Source organism: Cervus canadensis, chromosome X (assembly GCF_019320065.1).
Source record: "Cervus canadensis isolate Bull #8, Minnesota chromosome X, ASM1932006v1, whole genome shotgun sequence".
In the NCBI taxonomy this organism is placed as follows: domain Eukaryota; kingdom Metazoa; phylum Chordata; class Mammalia; order Artiodactyla; family Cervidae; genus Cervus; species Cervus canadensis.
In genome coordinates, this window is record NC_057419.1 from 21,763,250 (window position 1) to 21,781,311 (window position 18,062).

The 18,062-nt window shown below is 37.9% G+C and overlaps 1 protein-coding gene across 3 annotated transcripts in view; it reads left to right on the plus strand.

Annotated features, from left to right (window-relative positions):
* The window catches only part of CDKL5 (cyclin dependent kinase like 5), a 174,433-nt gene that overhangs the window by 87,186 nt on the left and 69,185 nt on the right, over window positions 1–18,062 (plus strand). For all 3 annotated transcript variants that reach the window (XM_043458021.1, XM_043458023.1, XM_043458022.1), the window contains one exon: window positions 17,866–17,911. In XM_043458021.1, coding sequence (XP_043313956.1) covers window positions 17,866–17,911 — 46 coding nt within the window. The remainder of the gene's footprint in view (window positions 1–17,865; window positions 17,912–18,062) is intronic.

The window sequence follows — 18,062 nt, forward strand, 5'->3', positions numbered from 1 at the left end:
GCCCCAAAATCCGGAGGAATGTCACCCCTCTTTAACCTATTGGATGGGAAGTTCGGTTCAACTGTGAGTCTGGGCTTTATATAGTAAGGTCTGTTCGTTCTCTCCAGGGTTGGGAGAAGCCCCTTGAGGACGAATTACTTGCTCTCGACTTTCCTCTGGAAACTTGCTTTGGTGATTTGAGAATGCCCAGAAGTAGAGTTGAGTAAGCTCCAGGAGTGGGTGATGGGCAGGAAAGCCTGGCATGCTGCAGTCCATGGGGTCGCAAAGAGTTGGACATGACTGAGCAGCTGAACTGAACTGAGAAACAGAGTGTTTTGAACTTGATGATGGTAATAATGGTAATAACATTTAGCTTATGTGCTGTACTGAGCATTTTCTTTGTATCTTCTCATTTAATCCTAATAGCACTCTCAAGAGTTAGTGATACTATTAGACCCAGATTGCAATAAAGGAAATCGAGGTACCAAGAAGTTAACAAACTGGCCCAAAGTCACTCGGCTAGTAGCTGGTGGAGCTAGAATTCAAATCCAGGCAGTGTGACTCTGGATCTGAAGTTCTCACACTTCTTCTTGATGTATGACATCTTTTGACTTTCACTTTGCTTTATTATTTGTTTGAAATCAAGATTGTGTCTGAAAGAAGTGCTTCTGGGCTTTTGAAAGTTATCACAGAATTAAATGTAATTAAACAGCATTTCTAGTTAGAAACACTTTGTTTTCTTTCTTATGAAACCATATAGATAGATCTGGCAACTGGAGTATGAAAAATAGCCTGTACCTAGCTTATGTTTTAAATTGGTGTATAGTCATCTAATAATCAGATTTTTTATTTGTTTCTGAAAGTAGGAAGTGATGATTTTGTTAGAAACTTCTGCCTTTCTGTTTGGTAGTTTAGGGCTCAAGAGAAAATTTAACCAGATTGTTTTTTATGATATATATCTGTTTATCACATTTCTTTATATGGTGGTAACATTTTCTATTCCTTTAGAAGTGCCTTTTTGAACAAAAATACAGGTAGTAGTATAACTAGAAGGATGTGATTCATAAGTCATTATATAAATACTACGCATGCCCTTAGATTTAAATTCTACTTTAGGGGCTTATTATAAAGCTGTTATAATGTAGCCAAGTTCCTTTGTTCAGAAAAGATTTGTCCTTTAACTTGATTTTTTTAATGGAAATATATAAATTGTTCCATTCATTTAAAATGTGGAATCAAATTTATTTACATGTATCTTCTATGTACCCAATAGTATAAAATATAAAATTTCTGACATGTTTTGTTAGAGAATAATATATAATTTCTCTTAAAGTCACCCATTAATTTCTGTTTTTTCATATCATTGGTTTTGAGATTTCTACAGGCACTTTCTCACTATGTGGTTTATCTGAATCACTATGTGATTTATATAAGTCAGATACCTTTTTCAAAATTGTATTGATTTATCATCCATGCTGTTTAAATACATTCTTTGGTGATATATAAAGATTCTTTGTTAGTTCTGGCTCAAGAGGAACCACAGGAGAGAGCTTTGAAACTTTAAATGTAATTTGTTAAGCTGACATCTGTTAAAACACCTGCTGTAGTGAGTCCTGCTGGATGTCTGGAATAAACAACAAGAAGGACATGATTAGTGATTGTAGACAACCCCCATTCTGGAGGGGGCAAAACTCATGACAGCATAATGATTGGGATGTGCTCTCTGCCCTTGAGGAGTTCTAGGACCAACAGAGAATGAAAATGTCAAAAAACAGTTTATTTCAAAACTCAGGGGATTGGTCTGTTTAAGAGAAATAATATTTCAGCCTTTATTTTCTGTGATTTTTTAGTTATGATGAAATTTACATATTCCATTTCTAGGCCCTGTGTGTCTATTGCCTTATTTCTTCTTGGTCCTTGTAAGATCCTTAAGAAGTACTTAGAGCAGTTGAACTGCTTAATTCACCGTGCCAAGCTATTTGTTCGCCTTTCTGCTAGGTCTTAGGGGTGAGAGTTATTTGTAGTGCCTACACTCATGGATCTTATTAACTGTAGTTTGAGGTAGGCCTTGAGGCAGAGTTGCAAACCAAAGATTCCAGGGTAGTTGTGGTAAGAGCTTGGTAGGAGGTGTGGTTAGTGTGCTAGGGACCTCAGGAGAGGAGCACACGGAATAAGCTGCAGGATTGTGCAGTGCTTCCCAAAGGAGGGTTTTGAAGGAGAAAAGAAAGAATTAACTAGAAATACAAAGTTGGCTTCTTGTCATTTAAATAGCAGCTATAACATCACTTCCTTGGAAACTCCTTAACCCAAATCAATACTCTATTAAGTTGACCCATTTTGCTTTCTTTTATAGCAGTTACTGTTATCTTCTTGTCTGTTACCTATTTGCTTATTATGTCTCTTCTCTCCAGAATGTAACTGCTGTAAGAACAGGGACCCTCCCTCTTTTTGTCTTGTTTCCTATGTATCCCCACTGCTTAGCATGGTGCCTGTCACCTTCTAGGAGCTTGGGAAATGTTTGTTTGTTGAACAAATGAATAAATGAATGAAGAAATGATGAATACTGGAAGACAGAGTGTGAGCAGATAAAAGTAAATATGTGTGAAGGCTCAGTTGAGAAGCTGTAAATAATTAGATGTGACTGGAGCAGAGGTGCTTTTTCTTAAAAGTTAGGAGATGAAGTATGGAATGAAAACTTTATCCTTGAAGTCTTGGACAGCTTCTGGGCTGCATGAAATGTAATACATATTTCTTTCCCTGAATCCAGTGATTGACAAGCAGAGTATGTTTGAAATATCTATTTTGGCAAAGTTGATGGCCTCACTGAGGCCTTGGGAAAATGTTACTAGAAGAGGATTTCAACTAGAAAGCTTTGGTGATATTCTTGAAGTCAAGTAGCCAGAATGTATAAGGTACTAAGGCATAAGGTCCTCAGGTGTGGGATTTACTACGACACTGCCAAGATGTAAAGGACTGCCAAGAATATTAGAATGTTGTTAGGTTTACAGTGTTCCTTGGCTAATTTTCTTGAAACATTGCATTGCTTGAGGTTTATATTCCATGGTTGTTTCAAAGGCATGGCCACTTTGGGGATTTTTCTCTTCCTCTCTCCTTTTTATTTTTGCTTTAGTGCTTGAGGTAGCGTATATGATGTCATCCAGCTTCTTTATGTGGTGATGGTAAGCAGTTCTTCCGTGACTGTGAAAATATGGTACAGTTCACTTCAGACCTTTTATTACATATGCATTACATGTAAGATAAAGTGCTGGCTACTTGGATATAAAGATAAGCCAGAATTTTAGCTCTTTCAAAAATATCACAGGTTGCTGATTTATATCTGAAACACATCATTTCCTATGGTAAGAGAAAGCGAATCTGGCATTTTCTAGATTTCTCTACAACGCATAACAACAAACTTTCACCAAATTGACTAGATCCTTTGAAAATACGTTTTTTAAGAAAAGAAAAATTGTTACTACCTAAGTTGAATGTACTTTTCAGTTTTCTACATGGATTATGGTTATGGCAGAAAGCTGTGATTTAGAACTTTTTTCAGATTTTGGTTGTACCGTTCTGTTTCCTTGTCTGCCTAGGTGTGACTGATCTGTCAGAAAGCATGATCACAGGGTCCCTGGAGGTGCTCCAGGCCAATTGTGTGAATAGGGAGCTTCTCAGGTCCTCTTGCTCTACCTGTCAGTCCTTCACATCTTGGCAGTGTTGTGGTAATCCTGCACCTGAGGACCTTATGCCTTAGTACCTTAAAGATATTATACAGAACATAATTTTGGTTGCTTTCAAACTTTGGAGCTTCCTTAGCATGTTTCTGTCCTAAAACCTGGCATATGTTTCATGAATTGGAAAAAACTAAACCTTGGTGATGTTGAGGCTCAAGGTGGGCCACCCCAAAATATGCCACAATGGCATATTGATTATTTTGAATTGATGTTGCTTGAGAAACAGCTGATACAAGAAAGAAGCTCTGACCCACTTCTGTCCCCCTAAAAGCAGGAAATAAATCTCCCGTGTGAAATAAAGGTGCAGTCCTTATATCTAGAGATAGTGTGAATGTGTGTGCTCAGTTGTGTCCGACTCTTGTGACCCGCCAGGCACCTCTGTCCTTGGAATTCTCCAGGCAAGAATACCTAAGTGAGTTCCCTTCTCCAGGGGATCTTCTTGTTCAGTTCAGTTCAGTTGCTCAGTTATGTCCGACTCTTTGCGGCCCCATGAACCACAGCATGCCAGGCCTCCCTGTCTATCACCAACTCCCGGAGTCCACCCAAACCCATGTCCATTGAGTCAGTGATGCCATCCAACCATCTCATCCTCTGTCGTCCCCTTCTCCTCTTGCCCTCCATCTTTCCCAGCATCAGGGTCTTTTCCAATGAGTCAGCTGTTCTCATCAGGTGGCCAAAGTATTGGAGTTTCAACTTCAACATCAATCCTTCCAATGAACATCCAGGACTGATCTCCTTTAGGATGGACTGGTTGGATCCCCTTGCAGTCCAGGGGACTCTCAGGAGTCTTCTCCAACATCACAGTTCAAAAGCATCAATTCTTCGGCACTCAGCTTTCTTTATAGTCCAACTCTCATATCCATACATGACCACTGGAAAAACCATAGCCTTGACTAGACGGACCTTTGTTGACAAAGGAATGTCTCTGCTTTTTAATATGCTATCTAGGTTGGTCATAACTTTCCTTCCAAGGATCTTCTTGACCCAGGGATTAAACCTGAGTTTCTTACATCTCCTACATTGGCAGGCGAGTTCTTTACCACTGAGCCACTAGGGAAACCACAAATCAGACATTCTTAAGCTATTCATAGCTATTCTTAAGCTATGATTTAATAACCATTTTAGTCTCTTAACTTTAGCAGGTTATGAGTCTATACTCATGGGTCTGGTTTTTGTTAGGGCTCTCAGGAATCAGTGAGCAACTTGCTTCTATAGTAGCAATTGCTACTATAACGATCTGCTGTTGTTAGCTTTCTGTACCTTGTTTACCCACCAGTGTCTAAAAAATTTAAGTATGTTGACTTCAATGGTTTCTACATAATTTACTGGGGAAATTGGCCATGAGGAAGTTAGGCACAGTCAGTTCTTCTCTCAATTAAGGAATCTATAGCAAGCTGTTTGCCTTCATTTGGATCATATATTTTTATGTTGATCATTAGTCCATTTTAATTTTAAACCTTTCTTTGTTTATTTTTCTATCATTATAGCTGAATGTTTATGTATTTAATGGAGATAATCTTTCTGGAGTACCTGGTGATGTATCTTTGGTCAATAAATTGGTTTTTCTCTCCTAATCTTTTCTTATCATGGTTCCAGATAAGAGAGTAGGATAAAAGCCTCTTCAGAGGGGAAATTCCTTTGAGACTTAAAAGGGAAAGAAAAGACAGCCCTTCCAGGTGCCAAAGAAATGTGGATTGAAGAGCAGAGTTAAGGCAGGCAAGTCCTGACATTCTCTTCCCCACACCCCTCCCACCACCATGAAAGTGAAAGTCACTCAGTCGTGTCCGACTCTGTGACCCCATGGACTATACAGCCCAGGGAATTCTCCAGGCCAGAATACTAGAGTGGGTAGCCTTTCCCTTCTCCAGAGGATCTTCCCAACCCAGGGATCGAACCCAGGTCTCCTGCATTGCAGGCAGATTCTTTACCAGCTGAGCCAAGGGAAGCCCAAGAATACTGGAGTGAGTAGCCTATCCCTTCTCCAGCGGATCTTCCTGACCCAGGAATTGAACTGGGTCTCCTGCGTTGCAGGAGGATTCTTTACCAACTGAGCTATCAGGGAAGCCCTTCCCACCACCATGAGGGTCTGGAATTCTGGGTTTGGGGGACACTGAGTTGCGGGTGAAGCCCAAAGTGAAGGATGCTTATGCCCCATTCCCCTCTTGAAACTCAGGGAAGAAACTGCCTTGCAAGGTTACCTCAACACAGCGGACGCTGTGACAGCAGAGTGCCTCGTGGCGCCATGTGGTCAGGTGGGGAGAGGGCACCTGGGCCGCCTCAGCTTGTGAGTGTCTTCTGAGGAATCCCAAAGGGATCACCCACACCACGTAACTAGGTTGAGAGTTAGCGAACCTGTCAGTGGGGATGCTGTGTTGAGGGGCAGGCTGATATCAACACTCTAGTTGTTGGCCAGGCAGCAGCCATACATGAGATTGCAGAGTGTAGATGGCTTTACCTATTAAAGCTGAGAAGGAGACAAACAACCAGGCCAGATCCCTGGGCTCTAAGCCAAGAGCACATCCCTACGCCCACAGCCTGCATGGGGTCCAGCATTAGCGTCTGACCAGTGTCTGGGGTCCAGACCTGTAAGGAACCTTGTCTTGGGGACCATAGAGCCCCAGGGGCCAGCACAAGGGCCAATACATGTGTATCTGTGAGTCCTTCGTTTACCACAGTCAAGTTACAAAACCCCATCCGCTTCCATACACCCAGCTGCCATCTTGGTAGAAGCAGGGAGAAAATCTGAACAGAGAAACTTGAGTGTTTACCTGAAGAAAAACTATAAACCACCTTACCTGTTCCCTGAGAAACCTGTATTCAGGTCAAGAAGCAACAGTTAGAACCAGACATAGAACAACGAACTGGTTCCAAATTGGGAAAGGAATATGTCAAGGCTGTATATTGTCACCCTGCTTATTTAACTTATATGCAGAGTACTTCATGAGACATGCCGGGCTGGATGAAGCACAAGCTGGAATCAAGATTGCCAGGAGAAATATCAATAGCCTCAGATATGCAGGTGACACCACCTTTATGGCAGAAAGCGAAGATGAACTAAAGAGCCTCTTAATGAAAGTGACAGGGGAGAGTGAAAAAGCTGGCTTAAAACTAAACCTTCAGAAAACTAAGATCATGGCATCCGGTCCCATCACTTCATGGCAAACAGAAGGGGAAAATGTAGAAACAATGACAGATTGTATTTTCTTGGGCTCCAAAATTGCTGCAGACAGTGATTGCAGCCATGGAATTAAAAGACGCTTGCTCCTTGGAAGGAAAGCTATGACAAACCTAGACAGTGTATTAAATAGCAGAGACGTTACTTTGCTGACAAAGGTCCATATAGTCAAAGCTATGGTTTTTCCTTTAGTCAGGTACAGACGTGAGAGACAGACTACCAAGAAGGCTGAGCACTGAAGAACTGATGCTTTTGAATTGTCCTGGAGTGAACTCTTGAGAGTCCCTTGGACAGCAAGGAGATCCAACCAGTCCATCCTAAAGGAGATCGACCCTGAATATTCTTTGGAAGGACTGATGCTGAAGCTGAAGCTCCAATACTTTGGCCACCTGATGGGAAGAGCTGACTCATTGGAAAATACCCTGATGCTAGGAAAGATTAGGGGCAGGAGGAGAAGGGGGTGACAGAGGATGAGATGGTTGGATGGCATCACCAACTCAGTAATCTTGAGTTTTAGCAAACTCTGGGAGATAGTGAAGGACATGGAAGCCTGGCATACTGCAGTCTGTGGGGTCGCAAAGAGTAGGACATGACTTAGCGACTAAACAACAACAACTATAAATCAAAAAGGACTGAGCTACTATAAAATGCAAGTTAAAGTCAAGGTCAGAGCTTGAAAAGCAAGATTAAATCAGTTGTAGAAAATTAAAGAGCTACGTTTTCTTGGCACATCTTAGATTTAGTCTTAGAGGATACATTTTCGTCATTTAAATTTAAATTTTGCTCACTATTGAACACAGCTTAACTCCAGTGATTGTCTGATTGAGGTTGTAGATTGCCTGCATTTGGCATACTTACTTAATGCTATTTTTGATTATTTGATCACTAGAAGTGGAATTTTCATTTTCTCATTATTCATTGTTATAAAATGAGCACAAAATGAAATAAAATTTTAACACAATTGTACAGTAACTACAGTACATACATGATGGTTAATATTTCTAAACTGAAATGCTGTCTGGCAAGCATCATTACAATGTACTTTTTGAAATTTCCATTCATTTGCTGACAATACCAAGTCTGAGTTTGGTGTAGCCAAGGTGGTTTGAGAGCATCTGTATATAATGTCTGTAAGTATGGGCTATATGAAATTAAGTACATCTCAGATTTTGTGTAATCTATAAATAGGGAGCTAAATTGTTTGAAAGTTCACCTATCCCTTTCTAGTGAAGAGAGTTACTATTTGCTGTGCTAGAGGGATTAGTGAAAATTGTTCCCTGGGTGCCTCATTTTTCATCTTGATAACATTTTATTAATTACCTAATCTACCATAATAAGTAGGGCAGTCAATTTATATTAGTCTATAACTATGAGGTGAATTATTTTTAAATGATGCATTTAAAATCAACTCTATTGAGGTATAATTTACATATAAAGAATGTACCCTATATACAGTAAGAGGTAGCTATTTTAAGTGTACAATTCTGTGTGAATTAGTTTCGTTAGTTCCTCATGGTTACATCCTTAGACGTTGTCAAGCAGTGTGCTTTCAGGTTGATATTGATCCACTAAATACTTACACTGGACCATATTAGAAGTATTTATAAAGGCTTTCTAGGTATGTGGGCTTGTTTACATTTATCAGCTAAATGGTCCTAGGTTTTTGTTTTTTATTCTTATATTTGAGACACTCAAACCTCAGCCATCTAGATGGCTCCAAGTCTCACAGCCTTACTGGTATGTTCACTTGTAATGTTCAAGTAAAAACAGTTCAGGACTTGACTGTGGGAATTCTAGTGTTCTCCTTAAGAATGTGGCTTACGTTTTCAAGAGAGCCTCTCCATTTTCTCTTCCCATTAACCTCATGTTACTATATCTCACCTCGAGAGGTTCTTCCCTTCTCTGTTCCACATCGGCCCAGGCTTTACCTCTTTTCCTTCATTTCCTAGAACTCCACTAATATAAAATGACTGGGAGCATTTGTAGCACGTATGCCCTGAGGATTTGAGGACCTTGTTACTATATAGGACTGTAAGTGATATATTAGCTAGTTCTGGGCCTGTTACAATTTCCTTCAGAGTGTCTCACAACGCACATGTTAGATATTAGTAATTATGTGACATATATGTTCCCATATTATATTTTGCCAGACTAGAGGAAAGCTTACTAGTTTTGTCACAAAATGGAATAGAGGTGATGGTGAAAGAGAGCAATCCTTGTTGTAGGTGGAGAAATGAAGCAATAAATAATGACATTTTAATTTAGTAAGCCTTCTGATGTATCTTGATAAATATTGGCAACCTAGTAACTGCAATAATTTTATAGCAATGCTGTGGAAGAATTTTTTTAACAAAAAGAAAGCAATATTAGTTTTGCAGTGCCTTTTCAAGATCTGTAGGAGGCCAGAGTAGCCAAGTAGCAAAAGAGATTTTTAATCAAGACAGTATAATTCTGAACTTAAAGACCTTGTTTCTATTCCTGCCTGCTGAAGGACTTCTGGACGGAGCCAGATAAAATTTTGAAGGCTCTATGTTCTTTCATTATCCTCATTTTTTAAAACTTTCTGAAGAAAGAAGGAAACAGATCTATCTTAATAAGTCTCCCAGGGATACACTGTCCTTAAAAAGCATAAACCTGTATATTTGTATTCTGTGTTTTTAGGTTTGTTGTTTGAGTTCCTTGTATATCAAGGAATATCTTTTATTCTTTTTATAATTATGGTAGGAAAAGGTGTTTTTCTCTGTTAAACTGTAGTAGAAATTAGTAGAATGATGTCCAAATAGATGGGTGACACAGGCCGGCAAGATGTGAGGTTTAAATACATTATGCAGTGCGACATTTGCACTAGATCTTTCTCTCTTGCTCAACATACTTTTAGACCAGTCATACATTTATTTCTCACCTACACACTTGCAGTCCTGTGGTAGAATCAGATAAATATGTGAAGGTATCACTTTAATACAAGTTACGAAGAAGAGGTGTCTACTCAGAGTATTTGGGGCTTCAGATGTAGTCACGGGGCTATTGGAAGACTTCCTTAAGGAAGTGACAGTTAAGCTAAGGCCTAAGGGATAGTGTAGGGTTGAATGGCACAGGGAGGGCCAAGGTTTTAGGAGGAAAGGGAACAGCCTCAATAGCAGGAGAGATCGTGGTAAGGATGGCGAGGTCTCGGCAAGAAAGGGAGACCAAAGAAGAAGAGGTTGGGGACCATTCCCTGCTGACCAGGTAAAAGAGCTTTGATGTGGTCCTTAGGGCAGGGGAGTTTGGGAAGAGTCTTTTAAGGGCAGTTAATCCGATTTTCCTTTGCAAATGAAGAACCTGTTGCTGAGTGGCAGACATATTAAACGTGTTAGGAAGTTAGGCAATACCCTGGGTGGGAATTCCAAAGGCTCCAACTAGGATGGGAGTGTTCAGGTAGAGAAGAACAGTGGACCAATTTCTAAAAGATTTAGGAAACAAAAATCAACAGTACTTGGTGATAACCTGGATGGACTGGGGATTGCAGACAAGGGAGATGGAAAGAGTGGGCCTTAATTTCTGGCTAGGGTTCACTGAGATATGGGACAGGAGGCAGGACCAGGTTCAGAGGGGGAAGATGAGGGCATGGTTAGGCGTGGTCTCTAAATATTTTACATTCATTTATTCTTATTTTACATCTCAATAAAGATTTATGGAGGGCAGATCCAGCCTAGAGGGGGTAGAAGGGATTTGCTGTTTTATTGGAAACAAATGAGAAAATAGATTTTGTTATGTAGGAATTTTATTACTGACTTGACTTGAAGGCAGTTGTTTTATAGAAGACTTTTTCTTTGTAAGATCCCACTTCCCACATCTTCCTTTCTTGGCTGCATACTTTCTCATATCCTTGATGATGTATTCATATCTTCACAAGACTATCCTCTTTTTAGAGCCTGAGCATGGGAGTTTTCCTTGTAATGCTTTTTAAAATGTAAGAGTTCTTAGCAACAAAAAATAATGTTTTTATTTATCTTTTGATAGTTCACTATATGATGTTCTAATGGAACCATATTGCAAAAGTTATTATAAAAGTAATTGTTTTATGAAAATGAAATGAATGTAGACATTTTAGTACCTTGATTAATAGCTTTAATAATTTTTGAAGAATTAATCTTTTAATCATCCCATTTTCAACTAAAATTTCTTTTCACAGTGTATTAGTCTTTTTCAAAGCTTCACCTGATCTCAACAAGTGGTCAGGCTCTTTTTTAAGGGAAATGCTTATAGTGGACTATCACAAAACCATTACAATGAATAAAACTAAAGCAGGGTTTCTCAACATCAGTACTTTTGACATTTGGGGCCAGGTAATTCTTTGTGGTGGAGACTGTCCTGTGCATTGTAGGGTGTTCAGCAGAATCCATAGTTTTTAACCACTAGATGCTAGTAAGAAGTGTGTGCTGCAGTCCATGGTGTTGCAAAAAATCAGACACGACTTAGCGACTGAACAACAACGACAACCCCCGACCCTGTTGTGACAACCAGAAGTGTCTGCAGACATTGCCAGATGTCCCCTGGGGGCGCAGTTATCCCCAGGTGGCTAGATTTATGTTTAAATCTCAACTATACCATGTTGTACTTAAAAAGAACTTGGAAAAGGATGTGTAAAATAACATGCCAGTTATGATTTTTAATGTACAAAATAGTAAGTTTGCTTATGGATAAATTCATTGGTAGTAATAAAAATGTGTCTGGGAATGGTACTTACCAACTTTAGGATGGAAGTTACCTCTGGGGAGAGAAGGAATGGGCATGAACGAAGATTTATTTATGATATTTCACATTTCAGAAAGAGAAAGAACAAAACAAACCAATATATTATAAACTTAAATCTCAAAGTGGAATACATTTTTTCTTTATATTTACATGATCAACCTGTTTTAAACTTCTGTGGCATATCATATAACATTCACTGTACTTCTTAACTTTTGTCATAAATTTTTACTTACTGTCATGCATTATTACACACTAGGATGTAAACTTTTGTACAAATGAGATGCTGTACTTACTCACTCATGTTAAACTTAGGATGCCACATAAAATAACCTCACATAAAGTTGGGGCCCAACAGACAGTTCTTAGCTGACTGACATACACACCTGAGTATTAATCTTTCTTGATTACATCTGAAATACTTAAATTTAGTAGTTAATCTAACTTTTAGTATTGGCAAACTATGGTAGTTTATACATATTAATAATAAATACAAGTCAAGGAAAGATCTCTGAGGGATTCCTTGGAGAACAGCCTGGTTCTTATCATTGCATATCCTGGGTAATGTTTTGTATTTCTGTTAAATGCTCCATTGTATTTACTTGCCATGGAATGTATCCTGTGCATGAATTTACTCCCATTTTATAATTTTGCTCATAATGTAACAATAACTTAATTTGTCTAAGATTCTGTGAAATAGAAGTCTGAATATAGATAAAGATGGAAATAAATAAAATATTTGTACATACTTTTAGATGTATAAATATTATAACAGAGTTTAGAAAACTATTTGAAAAGTTTTGTTGCTGCTAGCATTTTGAGAAAATACAGAAGCGAAGTAAGCATACCTCCCTAGGAGTGAGAGAGTGAGCATGTGTGTGTGTGTTTCAGAATATACCCTTTTCAACAATAGAATTTATATATATATGACTTGCAATGGCAAGTAGCATTGCCATAGATGAAAAATGGCCTCCAGAATCAATCTTCCTAAGTTTGAACTTTTAGCCTTATTACTTCTTAGTTGTATGATCTTGGGGCAAATTATGGCACCTCCTAAAATTCAGTACATTTTCATCTATGCAATGAACATGATGGTAAGATTCTCTTCAGAGTATTGATTTGAAGATTAGATGAGTTAATACATGGGAAACACAGGGCCTGGCACAAAAGTTCTTAAGAATAGTAAAATAAAGCTGACTTTTTTAGTTACCATATCTGTCTATAATGTGATAATATTTATGTTTATAGGATTTTGCTTCTGCTGAAGGATCTCATCAGTGTTTGAAAGCACTTAGTGTGGTCTTTGCATACCAAATACAGAGTGAGGTATTTTAAAATACTTGTCAAGTTGTAATTTCTCCCAAGGAAGGGCTTCCTCAGAGAATAGAGAATGAATTGTAGAGTATAACCTTTGGAATGGTTTAATCCATGAATAGCAGAGTAAAATAAAATCATTATTTTTTTCTGTTCTGTTTCATGTTGGATATTTTAAACTAGAGCAAAACATTTAAAACGATGACTCCTGCTACTTCCTTATAACTGTATGATTGGTTTAGAGAATTTACTGTTCCAAAGCATAATTAAATCAGGTTATGTAACTGCATTTAAAATAACTTAGTAAATTTATGATTGTTAATACCAATCAGTTACTTTGCCAACATCTTAAGAAGGGACAATTGATTCTGGGAATAAACCAATGACTCAGGAGCTTTAGACAGTCAGCAGAAGTGAGTTTTGATTACAAGTTTCTGTGTTCCGTATGGTTGTTCACTGATGGATGCATGGTTTTTATGGGGTGGAGGATCATGAGAATACAGGAAGAAATATAAATGCTAGAGGTATTTTTTTATTTGTTACTACTTAAAAAGTTTATTTTTCATTCTCTTTATCTTTTTCAATTGTGGAAATTTATTCTAGAAAGTGTTAAATGCCTTCATTTAGCTTGTTTACTCACGAAGAGTACAATTCAAGAACCTCTATCTTTCTGCATTCTGAAGTAATATAATTTCAATTTTGAGACAAAATTAAGGGTGAGGCATGGAATGATCATTAGTGTTTGCTTACATATTTTATGATATCCTTAGTTTGTTGTTTAAAATATGAGCTCTTAAGTAGCTCCTCGTTTAAACAAATAAGATGTTGAAACAAGTAGTGGATTATGTCTATCTTATTAACTATAGCTGGTGACATTCTCTTGCAGATGTTGTGGGGGCAATGTCTTGCTTTTTTGAATAAATTGAATTTAAAACACAGTTCGTTGGAGTTTTCACATATTTTTTCTTTGTCTACATCTATGTTATATGTAACATCTCAAGGTGGTGGCATGAAGATATTTAAAAACAAAGCCATGAACTTGTAAAAGTTCTGTAAATTAAGAAACTAAACATCAAAGATAATTAGCAAAGTCCAGGGAGATTATTTGAAAAATACATGCTATCTATTCTATTTTCTGAACCAGAATATGGCAAAGTATCCAAAAGGAATAGGAAAAGACTTGGATCATTATCAGCATCTATATTGCCAGATCTTTTCTGAGACAAAATGCCTCAAATACAGAAGGGCAAGAGGCAGAGATGGATTTGAAGCAGCATTTTGTATCCTAGGATGCACAGACCCCATGACAAGGTGTGGTGAAGGTAAATTAATGGGAGTAGGATGTGCTAGGAAGTGTGGGCTTAGCAAACAGCTTACTCAGGGAACTTTGCCCAGGTGGCCCAGCCTCAGACCAGCCGGCCCAACAAGAATGTTTACTAAGAATCCAAGTTTCAAATTGGGCTTGGGTACATCAATCTGCCTTTGAAATGCAGGTTGATAAAAAGTCCAACTACCTTTTTTGCTGCCTGACACCAAGCCTGGTGGATCTCTTCCTGTCTTAGTGAGGATGAGTTATAAATGGGAGTGAGGGTGTGGCTTATGAAAAGTCTTGAATAGATAAAATACTGCTCTGAAGATTTAAGAGCAACACATAGTTCTAAAAATAATTTTTTTTTGGTAACAAGCAGATGAAGTTGTCTCCTAAAGGAGAGCCAGGAGAATATGGCCTCTATAGTGGTAAGCAAGCTGAAATAAGGCAAAAATTGCAAAAGTTGGCTGAAATAAGGAAAGATGATAAACCAAAAATGAAGGAAATAAAAGAACAAAACCGATAGAGCAGTTTTGATTAATTCACTCATGAAATAGTCATTCATGAAATATTTATTGAACACCTACTATGTGCCTGCCATTCTAGGCACTTATGATGCAATAGTGAATGAAACACATAAAGCAATTATGAAAAGTTCAGCCTTAAAGTTACAAGGTTTGTAATGGAAACTTTAGACATATAGGAGTAGAAACAATATTTAAGGTTGCTGGAAGAAAACTTTCTTAAGTTCTTTTATTTCCAGGTAATATTAGTTCAGAAATAAACCTCTGATCTCATTGGTACCTAAAGATTTTTTAATGATTGTATTTAGTGTTGGCTGTGGTTGTAGAGCGGGTTCTCATGCTGCTGAAAGGAACTGTAAAATAATATATTTTTGGATATATCAGTTCATACCCCTTGACCTAGATTATCAGTTACAGAATTTGCTTTATGGAAATGAAGATGCAGATGTTGAAGTGTGTTCATTGGCAGATTGGTTAAATAACCATCTATTAAAAATAGTGGTTTTCAAAAGTATTTAATGACAGGTCAGAATATTCCATGTACAATATCAAGTGAATTAAAAGCAACATACAACAAAGTATATGTGTGGTCAGATTCTTCCAATTTGAGAAAAATTAACTGGAAGAAAATATTATCAAGTGTTTTTGGGAAGGGTTATACAGTTTTTTATTTCTTTTTATACTCTTATATCCCTTTATATTCTTTTATATGAGTTCATATTAATTTTATAAGTAGTATGAATAAAAAATGTTAAATTTTTCCAGCATCTTCTGCTCTTAATTGCTTTTGTGTTTTCCACCATACATTGAATTGACTTTATGTAGAAAACTTCCATTTGTTTGACTTTGTTCTGTAAGTAAATACAAAACCCGTATTGAGTGTGTGTGTGTGTATGTGTGTGTTGAGGCAAAAGAGGATTTTCATGGTATTGATGAAAGGATAAATAAAAGAATAAACATTTCATTTTTTGACCCTCGCCCCCCCCCTTCAGGCAACTGTTTTATACTGTAAATTCTATTTATGAGATTGCTGGGGGGAAATCTGATGAATTTCTTTCTTCAAGATGGTGGCAGTCATAAATTTAAATATGTAGTCATATCAGTGGGCAGTTTTGAACTAAGCAAGACCTTTTATAAAATCAAAGCAAGCTTTAACACTTAGGACGCAACAAAAAAATGTGCACTATAGGATGAAATGCTACACTCAGTTGAAATGTGGGCAGTTGGCCTCTCTTCCTGGATGCCATCCTGCTGCCCCTTTCTTTGTGCTGTGAGCAGTTTTCTTGATAGGGTTTTGTACTTTCCCTTAGGCTGTAGGTGGGTTGCTAGCTGGAGCCATTTGAAAAGGCGCAGGGTAAGAAAACAATGTTGGTGTATTAAGAGAGAGTGGGCTTCCCTCGTATCTCAGTCGGTAAGGAATCTGCCTGAAATGCAGGAGACCTGGGTTTGATTCCTGGGTCGGGAAGATCCCCTGGAGAAGGAAATGACAATCCACTCCAGTATCCTTGCCTGGAAAATCCCATGGACAGAGGAGCCTGGCGGGCTACAGTCCACAAGAGTTGGACACAACTTAGCGACTAAACCACCAACCAGCATGCTTAGCAGAGTTACCTAGTACCTCTGTTAATATTCTAGGTGATCATCCTCCACATCACTTTTGACTTTGCAGTTTTTCTTTCTCAATAATGAAACCATTACAGTATCAGAAAGTACCTGGACGGCTGAGTTTAAATCAGAAGGTCTGCCGATATACAAATAAATTGTATCCCCAAAGCTCTCTGTACTCTACATTCTGTTTCTCCCATAAAAAACAAAAACATAATAACCTTAATAAGAACCTTTTTCCTCAGTAGCCTATAGCACTTTCAGATAATTTTCCCCCTGTAACACAAATAAGAAAGCTGGTACTTTCTACCATTTTCATCGGGCAGGTGAGAAACAGGGTTTGATTTATAGACATGGTTATGACTCAGGGTTTGTCTTTCACCATAATGTTTGTTTTTCACCATAATGGTCGCTTTTTAAAAATTTATTTTTTTCTCCCTACTTTTATGATTTCCTTTGCTTTTATAAGGAACCTCGGAGAAAAGCATGTATTTTGGATAAGTTAATGATTTTGTACCCTGTTGGTTATTGCCTCATATTGTATCTGTTTTTGTTTTGATGCAGGGACAAAGTTTTATAAAAGGTTTGCTCTTACAGATCTGAAAGTATCCCTACTTAGAGTAAAAAAAGAGTGGGCCTGAGTTATCCAGAAGACCTTTTTATATGACATGTTGGCTTTGAAGAATCTATATATTATTTTGCCAAAAGCTTTTTTATTCCTTTTATAGGCTAGAATATTAGACATGAATTATTTAGCGTAGTTATACTTAATCCTTAGCATTTCCATTTCCTTTCTAGCTTTTATTTTCTTCTCCTCCAGCCAAAAAAGACCAAAAAAAAAAAAAGAACTTGTGATGTTTCAGTTTAAAGTAGGGTTCTTCTCACCAACTACTTCTGTTAATTCAAGAGGGCTAAATAAAGATAGGGGGATGTTAATGATTGGTATTTGGTGACAAATATTTATCCATTTTGGATTTGAAATGGGTGTCAATGGGGAGGAGCTGGTGAATAACTAGATAGGTTAGGAAGATAGGTTTGTTAGGAAGAGATATGTGAAAGGAGGAGACTTGGAAGAGGTATTCTGCTACCAGCAACTACCAAGTGTTATAGAAGTTTTTTCTCTGATTTGAGAAACCCAATTAAATGTGTCCCTGGGTTTCAGAGGGCAATGTAGATGTTGTCTATTGTCCATCTTTCTACTTTTGCATTGCCTCAAGACATTGGCGCTGCTGGTTCATCCATGCTCTGTTGCCAGATCAGCCCTTAGTCCCCCAGCCTCTCCCCATTCTCCTTTTCCTTCCCTGACAATGCCTGCAGGGTAGTAAGAAAGACAATTTTGGAACTGAGAAATGAGGGACTGGGGACAAGGAGGATTTATTTTTTTATTCTTTTAGTTCTTGCTACTCTGTTTCAGAATATATCTCCAGACAGTTGGGATTCCCAGTTTGAAAAACACTAGAGAATGACTTTTCTTCTGCCTCTTTTCCTTTGCAGGAAACTCATGAAATTGTGGCAATCAAGAAATTCAAGGACAGTGAAGGTATATATATATTTTTTCTTTCTGTATTTAGTTTTTGTGAATAGAATATGGAAGAGATGAAATCTAGCTGATTAGACTCTGTTCCTTAGATTTTAGAGTCTCAGTCTCAGGAAGTATAATAAATATATCTTACTGATCATCATGCTTTGCT